The sequence below is a fragment of the Cynoglossus semilaevis genome, chromosome W (assembly GCF_000523025.1).
Source record: "Cynoglossus semilaevis isolate Cse_v1.0 chromosome W, Cse_v1.0, whole genome shotgun sequence".
NCBI classification, from domain to species: Eukaryota; Metazoa; Chordata; class Actinopteri; order Pleuronectiformes; family Cynoglossidae; genus Cynoglossus; species Cynoglossus semilaevis.
This window is the reverse complement of record NC_024327.1, coordinates 3388437-3398468: the sequence shown is the minus strand read 5'-3', so window position 1 is coordinate 3398468 and position 10032 is coordinate 3388437. Positions and strand designations below refer to the sequence as shown.

Below are 10032 nucleotides of genomic sequence, written 5' to 3'. Positions count from 1 at the left end.
ATTCGCTCCTTACGAAATACAACACCGATCAACACCAATCATAAAAAACTTTATTAAAACATATATACATACAGTATGTACAATATATAAAACAATACAAAACAGCATAAGAAAATGACTGGTTATATTAACCATGCAACCATTGCAATACAACTCTGAGGCTACACATGAAATGTTAGTCTTCAATGTCAGTATCAGGGCAGTTGTCATCCTCCTTCTCTTCGATTTCATGTTTGTTTGCACGGTGGCAACACCTACAAGTTCACCGTATCGTCTATTTTCCTAATTGTTCTTCGTGCAGTATTTATACCATGGAGAGTCAAAAGTGCCCAATAAAGCTCTGCAGAGCTCTTTAGAGCATGCATTTACCAACATCTCATCTGTATCATCTTCAGCCACTGCACCTTTGCCTCAGTGGTCACAAATAAACTGTGAAATGCAACGTCATTTTTGTCGCCTGATTGATTTTTCAACGTGGGGGAGATCATTTTCAGTAGCAATCAGGATTTTGGTGATCTTGGACACAGCATGTATTTGTATCTGAGGACAGGAGATATGTGTTTACTTGAAATATATTTATATTGTTTATCATTGATGAATGCCAAAATCTTTTATCCTGCATTATGGCTCCTTAGGCTAGGTTTTTCATAACACATTCACTTTCATAGCACACAGTCTCCTTTGCCTTTATGAGGAGTAAATGCTCCTGTTTTGGTTTAATTAGAAATTGGTGGGAAGATTGAGTTACAGGTGTCAACAAAGTTGTCATGTTTTGTTATTTCATTCCTAATTACTACTCTAATGAATCCGATTAGATCTACTCCAGTCTGATCTACTCCAAGGACCAAATATATTTCAGTTTGATTTGTTTAGCAGAGAGTTTCCAATTACTCCCCGTGGGTAATTTAGTCCAATTCAGGGAAATAGTGATCGGATTTTGGGCGGTGGAATAGTCACGTTGGATTTTCACTTGATCCCAAATGTCTTTTTCTCTGTACACATTTCCATCTGACATTGTGGGATTCCATTGACCTGTATGTCCTACTACCATGTTCCAAGATTTTTAAAATAACCTACCTGCACCAGTCCTGCATTTGGGTCCTGCCGTGTCGATTGCTCACTGTGACAGCAACATCATACACTGTGACGTGAAGGTAGAACATGTCTTCTACACTGGCAGCTCTTATGTCAAAGTCGGAGACTTCGGTTTTAGCACTCTGAGCCACTGTGACGAGACACTGAACACGTTCTCCCTACGCTGCACCAGAGCTCTTTTGGAATGAGCATTATGTGAGGATATTTGTGGCCATCTGGGCCCTCGGTGTGATGCTTTTCTTCATGGTAACCGGCACCATGCCGTTCAGGGCAGACCCAGTGGCCAAACTAAAGCGATGCATCTTGGATAGAGCCTATGTCCTGCCCTCCTGGGTGCCAGAACCGTGCCAGAGGGTCATCAGAGGAATCCTTCAACCTACCCCGTCCGACCGCTGCACAGTGTGGCGGGGCTGTGAGTGGCTGCTCACGGCCGACTTTCCACGAGCGATGGAGCCCTTAAAACTCGACCCGTCCTAGCTGTCCTAGTGATCCTTCTGAGCTCCATCAGGAGGAGAAGGAGGTGAAAACAGCACTGGAGGTGCTTGGAATCACTCCAGAACACATCCTTAACAAAAAGGGGAAAGACTGCAGGAGCTCCATCACTGGGGTGTACAGGATCTTACTCCATCGTACTCACAAGAGAAGGGCTATGGAGATTATGTCTGCTGTCACCAAGGTGGCACGAGCAAACACAAGTAAAAGCGAGTAGAGCGACTAAAAGTGTAATAGTTTACAACATACTAAACTCTAAACTCTATGTGATTTTGTAAAAAGCCTTGGTATAGAAATTAACTGACTCTTTGATGTCTGGTTGCATGGATTCCACTAGAAAAAAACAAGTGCTTTTTAGTGTAGCATTATTCAGTAACTTGAACTCAGGGTATAACACCAGTCTGCTCCTAAAATCTATGTTTTCTTACTCTGTCTGTTTTAGTGAACTTAGTCTCTTTGAGAATACTGCTACCAGCAAATCATTATCTTCTCATTTTTGACAGGGTCAGAAAATCAAAAATGTTTTCCTTATGAGATATGGAAGTGTTATAATATATCATTTAACTTAACACATTTGGGATTATGAAAATGGACTGCAACACCCTTTGAGCCATGCTGGTCAGGTAGTTGTAGCCAACGCTCATTCTATTCCATTGTGCTGAAACACTAATAAAAACAATAAGAAAACAATGTAGGGTAAAACTTAAGGAAATTAGAAATGCTCATTTGATTAAGGTGAAGCATGAAGCCAGTACAAGACTCCTGTTTAAACACACTTTTTCCTTTGATGCCTTAGTTTTCTATACTGATCACTCAAAATTATATTCTTAATTATATTCTTTTTCTCCTGATGAAAGGCTGTGTGTGTGTGTGTGTGTGTGTATACACCAACTGAAAACCCAGACCTTTATAAGTTGGTTATGTGCAACGATTATTAAATTTATGACTCAACATAGGTCATTTTCTCAATTGTCAGATGCCATGATGAATGTGTTAAAGTTAGCATTTAAAGTCACTACAATTTGGTTATGGTTATTTTCTTCTCAACAGAGTAACCAGGACAACCACAAATAATCCATGCTCCAAAATAAACATTTTAACCATGTCACCCTTAAAGCCAAAATAGATTACACTCCTGGTACTCTGCAACCACATCTAACAAGGGCTACATAATTAAATAATAATAATAAATTAAATAATTAAAAACCCAATTCATGGCGAACAAGATGTACACCTCCACAAACACACACTCTATGATAATAACAAACATAACCGATTATTCCTAGATAAAAAAAAACACTATACAGGTCTTTGCGTCAAAACATTACAGCCAAATCTTGCACAGTGCGCCTTTAAATGAAAATAAAAGTACACCTCCCACAAGCACCCGGAAGTCACAAGTCTGATATCTGCTATTGCGTGGTGACGCAATTTTTGCCTCGTTGGAAGGTGGTTCGAGCAGGAAGTGCTTTTGCGGCTGACGGAACAGCTGGGGTTTGTCGAGAAGCGAAAGCATTAGACGCCCAGATCTACTCACTCGAATGGTATTAAACCTACTGTTAGTCAACGGTAAGATAACTAACGCCACATTAAAGCTGTGTTTTGTCTTTCTAGTGTGTAACATCACGCTTTCTGTAAAAGCAGCTAAAATAATTTGTAATTATTTACCGTTACGTTATCTTGCGGTGCTGTTTGGTTTTTTAATGCTCCCAATGGCCATTTGGAAGAGTTAATTTATTAAAAAAATAAAATAAGATGGTTGGTCACACTGCTTAAGTCTGCTGCAACGATAAGTAGGTCATGGAGGTCGACTGGTGGTCTTGACTGACTATACTACAAAGAGTAAGCCGACATCCTGTGCTTCCCATCTTGCAGTCTTGCAGCAAATACACCACATTCGAACACCATTGGTGTGTCTAGATTGTAACAACAGCACAGTTTAGAAATGTTAGTTTTGAGAATGTAAAGTAAACAGCATTTATTTGTTTTCCCCCAACATTGCATTACAGTCTCGTGTTAAAGACGTGGGGGCGTGGCCCGCTGTGAAGATGAAGTCATCATAGCAGTGTGGCAGTGATGCAATGTGGGACTGTTTACAACTCTGCTTTGGCAGGCGTGTTATTAAACCACAAAAGCGGAAGTGTTGTCGCTCCTGGCAAAAATATTGTAAAAAGCCGCCAGGATTATACAGTTGCCTTTATTGCTTTGTGACCCACGTGAAGGTCAAGGTTGTAATACAGCACCAACAAATACATACAGACATCCCAGTTTGATTTAATAAGATTAATGTACATGTCTTTTTTGTCAAACTTAGCTGAATGTTTAGACAATATTGAATGCCAATGTAGAATGCATAAATGTCCTGAAATGTCCTCCATATTACATGAATGACAGATTGCAATTATTTTTGATGACTTGCCAATATTTTTTGTCATTCTGATTTCAATCAATTAACAGCATATACAAACAGTATATTGTTCTTCAGCACAAAATGTTATTCTAATGTGGTAATTATGAAAATACGACATCCCCCACCAACTGCACTGTCATAAGTTCTCTCTTCAGTTCAACTTTTTTTCAGTCATGCCAACAACCGTCTCACCCTGATCACATAATCAGATAAAATCATCAATCAACAGGCCAAAGAGTGAATGTTTTCCTCAGTGGACATATTAGGCTTGGTTTGTTATATATATATATAAATATATAATGCATCTGAATTGTCAGAACAGCTGAATGACTGGTGTATCGTAGTGCACAGCTCTGAGTTGCATTAGTGGTCTACATTTGCAACATTTAGCATCCTAGGAAATTGAAAAGGCAGCGATATGTAAATCAAGTGTGTTATAAGTGTGCGTTCCCTTCCTAAATACAAATACAATTCATGTTATAACTTTTATTGTAATTTTCTGTTTACCCACAGATGTCCATAACTGAGGATCTTCCGGAGATGGACGGAACAGACTTGTTGGGTCTGCTGTTCCAGGATGTGCAGGATGGATCTACTGAGCCCTTCTTTCCTGATGGGAGCGGGCTCATTGAGTCTTGGCTGTCTGAACAAAACGTAAGTGTTGTGGGCTAAACCATTAATTCCTTGACTGTTATGTTTTTGAATTGGTCTGTTACTGTGTTATATTAACATATTTGCCCCTGTACCAGATGCTGACTGGTATGGATACTGAAGACTTTCTGTCCAGCCTACTGGAGGATGAGGACAACAGCGGTACGTTCTGTCCCTCTCATTCCCCTTTGGGCAGTGACAGCGGCATTTCTGATGACAGCAGCACTGGAGCTGGAAGCAACAACGTTCCAGGATGCCCCAGTCCCCATGGCATTTATAGTGACGCCGTGCCCAGCCCCAGGTACTCACAGCCCAGTCCTGTGAACTGTGAACCCTGCCGGGCCCCAGAAGAGCTGCACACAGAAAACCTGGCTTTATTTGTCCAAGCAGACCACAGTTACTCTATGCTGCAGTTTAGTGGAAAAGACATGGATATCCTGGAGAGTGTGAAGTCCGAGAGGCCATACACAGACGTCTTTATTGATCTGGGTGAGTTAAGGACCCTCCAACAACCCTCCAGTAAATGTTTTTTCTCCTAATTTTTACCAAATTATCAAACTATAACATTGGTTTAAGGTAGTATCTGTTTTGTGATTGCAGATGCTCTGGTGACTGAGGAAATGAAAGAAGACGTCACCAGTGAGCTGCCTTGTACTTTAGCCATAGAGAACTCAACAGATTTCTCAGAAGCCAACAATGTAGACCAGGTTAGAGACTACGATTTAAAAAAATCAGCAAAATATATTAAAAATAAAAATCAATATATGCTAAAAAGTGGGTTTTTACTATATTTTTTGGTGTTATGATACACATGTGCCACAGGTTACATTCATGGCTATAAGACAGTTTCTCCTCATTTCTTTAGTTCCAGTTTAAAGAGGTGGTTCTTACTGAGGAAGAGAAACGACTTCTGGCAAAGGACGGTCTCTCTATTCCCACACACATGCCCCTTACAAAGGTAACTGACGCACATACTGTTATTCTGTCATCTGTTATTGCTACAGGGGAAACCAATGGTTTGGTCCTGATCATAAATGACTGTGCTGCACTGAGCTTTGGAAGAATAATGTTCTCTTACAAGGAAAATGGTCAAAATATGTTTTTGTATATTTTTGTGGTGTAGCTGTTCAGGAGAATGTAATTTTATCCTTTACTCTGTGCACCAGGCAGAGGAGAGAACTCTGAAGAGGATCAGGAGGAAGATCCACAACAAGCAGTCTGCTCAGGAGAGCCGCAAGAAGAAGAAGGTGTACATTGATGGTCTGGAGAACAGGTCAGAGGAAGCAGATGTTAAATGTATCAGGGCTGCACTGAGAAAATAGTTGGAAGTAACAGGTGACTAAATTAGTCAACTATTTTGAATTGCTAACTAATTGTCCTATGTGGGTTTCTTTTTTTGTTTCAGTATTGTTATTGTTCAAGTATTCTGAGCAGTTCTGTATTAAAGTACTCTTTGCTTCTTGTACGACAGGGTTGCCATCTGTACTGCACACAATCTGGAATTACAGAAGAAAGTCCAGTTGCTTCAGAAACAGAACATGTATGTGTACTCAGTGATAGCATTTGTGTTAACAATGTGTGGCTAATATACAGTATTTGTGAGTATCTGTTGAGCTGTGTCACAGTACATATAATTTCTTTGGCAGTTCCTTGATAGAGCAGCTGAAGAAGCTACAGGCTGTTGTAAAGATTTCAACAATGAAGGCCAGCACCACCAGCACTTGTGTTATGGTAAGAGTGAAGAAGAAATAATGATGATAAATATAATGAAAATCAATGATAATTCTACTCGTATCAGATGTATTCTGTCCTGACCTTGTCCTTGGGTTTTGTCCTTCAGGTACCAGCACTTGTGTTATGGTAAGAGTGAATGATGATAATGATTATAATTATAATGAAAACCAATGACTATTCTACTGGTATCAGATGTATTCTGTCCTGACCTTATGCTTGGGATTTGTCCTTCAGGTGTTCCTGCTCTCGTTCTGCCTCATCATCTTCCCGTCAGTCAATCCATTTAGTGGGAACACAGGACAGAAGGAAGTCTATACACCCTCCTCCAGTAAGACACTTCAAATATAAAAATGTTTTGAAGTATTATGTTATTTATTGCCTTTATGGTGTTTGTAATGCACATATTGGTCTTATTTTATCTGCATGTTTTCATGAATTCAGGTATGAATTAATACATTATGTGCTTATTTTCTCCCACGTTTACAGTCTTCTCTCGAACCCTGCGCTCAGTTCCACAGGACAGCTCCTATGCCATGCCCTACGTGGAGCCAGAGGAGGGTCTGATTCCTTTTGCAGGTCAGGCAGCTGTAGAAAACCCCAACGTCATCTTTGCCGTCAGCCAGAAGAACCACACGCCTGACTTCCAGAGGATGGAGCAACCCGACTCAGAGACCGGCATCAACAGCAACTACTCGGCAGACTTCCCAAGTTCTGGTCAGCCCTTGGACATGAAGCCAGGTGCAGGTGGTGTGTTAGAGGCTCTGCAAGATGGATCCATCGACCCGGTTGCAGCTTCAGCTGTGGCCTATGAGGTCACCGGCTCCAAGGATACCTGGATAGACCGGAACCCTCCTTCTGTCATATTACAACAGCATCACTCTGATGAAATGTAACGGGGATATATTAGTCACAGCCAGTAGAGGGAGCCATAATCCTACTGGGAAACTTGAACTTGCCTAAGGATGAAGGGAAATCATTGAAACTGTTACTACTGTTAACTTTCTTTGCACTTAATTCTGTTTCCTCGAAATTAGCGATGAAAAGGGATTTAAATGTTTTAGCATCATCTACTACCTAAAGGAAAAGCAGTTTAAACGCATGCTCGCATCGATAAAAGCCCGAGGTTTAGGAAGGTGAAGTTGATGGCATTGGAGAAACAAACACACAACTTCCTCTGACCATTGCTTTACAAAAAAGTGGTCAAAAAAAGAAATGACATTAGAATCTAGTGGTCTTCAGTGTAATCTACTCTTTTTAACCCAAAAGTCATGACAGTAAGTTATTTTGCACAGCAACATAGGAAGCATCCTCTATTATATAGTAGAAAAGAAGCTGCTTGATCAAAGTTGATGTTGATCACCACGTTGTTTAAGACATTGCAGGACATTTGGCCGTTTAGAAGAATTGTAGTTTGTTTGCTGTTCCCTTGTAACAAGGGTATCCATGCACCTTTTTATTATTTTATTTTATTTTTGTTTTCTACATTATTGTTAGAAAATTGTAAATACATTTATTCAATCTTTACAATATATTTATTATATTAAGTTTCCATATCAATTTATATCGTTTTTAAATGCTGTACTAAAAGGAGAAGTACTGAAGAAAGGTGTGCATGATGATGGTTTACATAACAGGATGGTGTATGGTACGGATGGCACTGACTGTTACGCTTGGAGATAGAGACAGGTCACAGAACCGGCCTGACCAGTTTCTCTGCCCAAATAATGAGGAAAACAGAACATCAAAAAGGAAAAGAATCCAAAGTGTATTTCTCTGATCTAACCTGAGTTACTGAGCAGCATAGCTCAGCACATGTACATGTTTTCTATTGGTGGAGAATCTTTGTTTGAAGCAGCTTTTGCCAATCAGCGCTCAGAAGTTGTGCGAGAACACCACATGGCTGTAAAGGGTAAAGGTGCTGACCATTGATGTGTACTGTATGTAAAAAAAAACTGTATTTAAGCTTTGAGCACTGGGGAGTTCCTCAGTGCATTTCTGAATGTAACCATTGTTCTGCACTCCTTGCTTGCAAGTAAAACGTTTAAAACATGAGATCTTGTATTCTTTATTTGATTTTTATTTGAATTGTTTTGTGTGTTAGGAAACTGGGGTATGAACTAACAGCATATTTTACAGTCCCATCTAACAAAAAGTTTCCTGACAGGAACAAAGAAACATTTAATGCAATTAATACCTGCAACCTGCTGCAAAAAAGTTAATGTTTGTTGCATGAAAATTCTTGAGCTATACTAGAGTCTGTAAAACATTTTTCTTTCAATGAAACCAACCATATCTTATATCTCAACTTCAATCTAATATTCCATATATGCAGATACCGTATACCAGGGCTACTCATGCACCCACATTCCATCAAAACCAAAGTAGTTTTTCTCATACGTTGGAAATAAAATCTGACAAAACAGGTTTAATCACACACTCCTCAGGCTACACAATGCATGCACAAGCATATACTCTATACACACATATATGTACATATATACATACATATAAATATTTTTATATTTATATACATGCATATATATATATACACACATATATACACACATAAATACAATACATATATAAATATATACTACTATAGTACACGTATGAGGTGTTTTGGTTTCACTGCCATATCTGAGAAGATATTTCTCAGACAGGTTTCAGGTTAAGGTGTGAAATGAGTCTGGGCATCGGCACACTCTCACACCTCGGTAACAATACATTCAACCTGTCCATGGCAGCTCCCCAGCCCTTTGGCATTAGCCAAAGAAAGAGGAGAGGAAAGGTGAAAGATCAGATCGCACTCCTCTGTGACATGATGCTGTCCACGAGACGCCCTAATCCTCAACCCTGGGGGCATTCCTTCTACATGGGCTTTTTACCCAGCTTTAGGGAAGAAGCTGAGAAATGAAGAGAAACAGTGAGCTGTTAAATACCTGTGTGAAATGTGGTCTTTCACAGAAAAGGGCGAAAGCACCGAATACTGTGAATCAGTGTGTGTACACGTCAAAGTCAACAACAGCGGTGCATGAGTTGTAGAGAGATCAGAGAGAAGGCTGGAAAGTCCAGGCTGACTCACCATGCTGTCACTTGCATGAAGTGCAGGGACTGGCAGAGGAGAAAAAGAGAAAGGGAAAGAACATGGTCCAGGTATTTCTTCGTTTCCATGTTTGCAGCTTTCACCATTCTGCCTGCCGCTGAGAGCAAACACACAGCAACACATTTTTTTCTCTCTTATTTATTGTGTTTGTTAAGCAGAAGTGTGTAAGATGTTTCACAGCTTTGAAGTCTGAAAGACAGAAGAAGAAAGGATCTTGAGATGAACAAGCCCTTTGATCACGTCATGTCAGAGAGTTTGGGGGCTTTGTCTCCTCTCACTCACACTTGTGTGACCACCATCACTATAGCGGTATAATAAAGTTTGGGCACCCCTGATCATTTTCAAGATTTTCCTTTATGGATCATTGGTTGTTTGGAACAGCAATTTCAGTTAAATATATCATATAGCAAACAAACACAGTGATATTTAAGAAGTGAAATGAAGTTTATAGGATTCACAGAAAGTGTGCAATAATTACTTAAACAAAAGTAGGCAGGTGCATAAATTTGGGCACCCCAACAGAAAAATTACATCAATATTTAGTAGA

The 10032-nt window shown here is 39.8% G+C and overlaps 1 protein-coding gene across 1 annotated transcript; it reads left to right on the top strand.

Annotated features, from left to right (window-relative positions):
- The first annotated feature begins 3039 nt into the window (after positions 1–3039).
- Positions 3040–7939, top strand: LOC103396970 (cyclic AMP-responsive element-binding protein 3-like protein 3). Its single transcript, XM_008335218.2, has 10 exons — positions 3040–3156; positions 4511–4651; positions 4747–5137; positions 5249–5355; positions 5514–5606; positions 5815–5921; positions 6120–6188; positions 6295–6379; positions 6617–6710; positions 6869–7939. Exons 2-10 carry the CDS (start codon positions 4511–4513, stop codon positions 7273–7275), a joined length of 1494 nt encoding a protein of 497 aa, XP_008333440.1. The 5' UTR covers positions 3040–3156; the 3' UTR covers positions 7276–7939.
- Positions 7940–10032: the final 2093 nt, after the last annotated feature.

Excerpts from the sequence above, each read along its gene's own strand:
- LOC103396970 (XM_008335218.2), top strand. The coding sequence starts at position 4,511 with ATGTCCATAACTGAGGATCTTCCGGAGATGGACGGAACAGACTTGTTG. Across the intron at positions 5,138-5,248 it reads AGACGTCTTTATTGATCTGG|ATGCTCTGGTGACTGAGGAA; the intron begins GTGAGTTAAGGA and ends TTGTGATTGCAG. Across the intron at positions 6,711-6,868 it reads AGTCTATACACCCTCCTCCA|TCTTCTCTCGAACCCTGCGC; the intron begins GTAAGACACTTC and ends CCACGTTTACAG.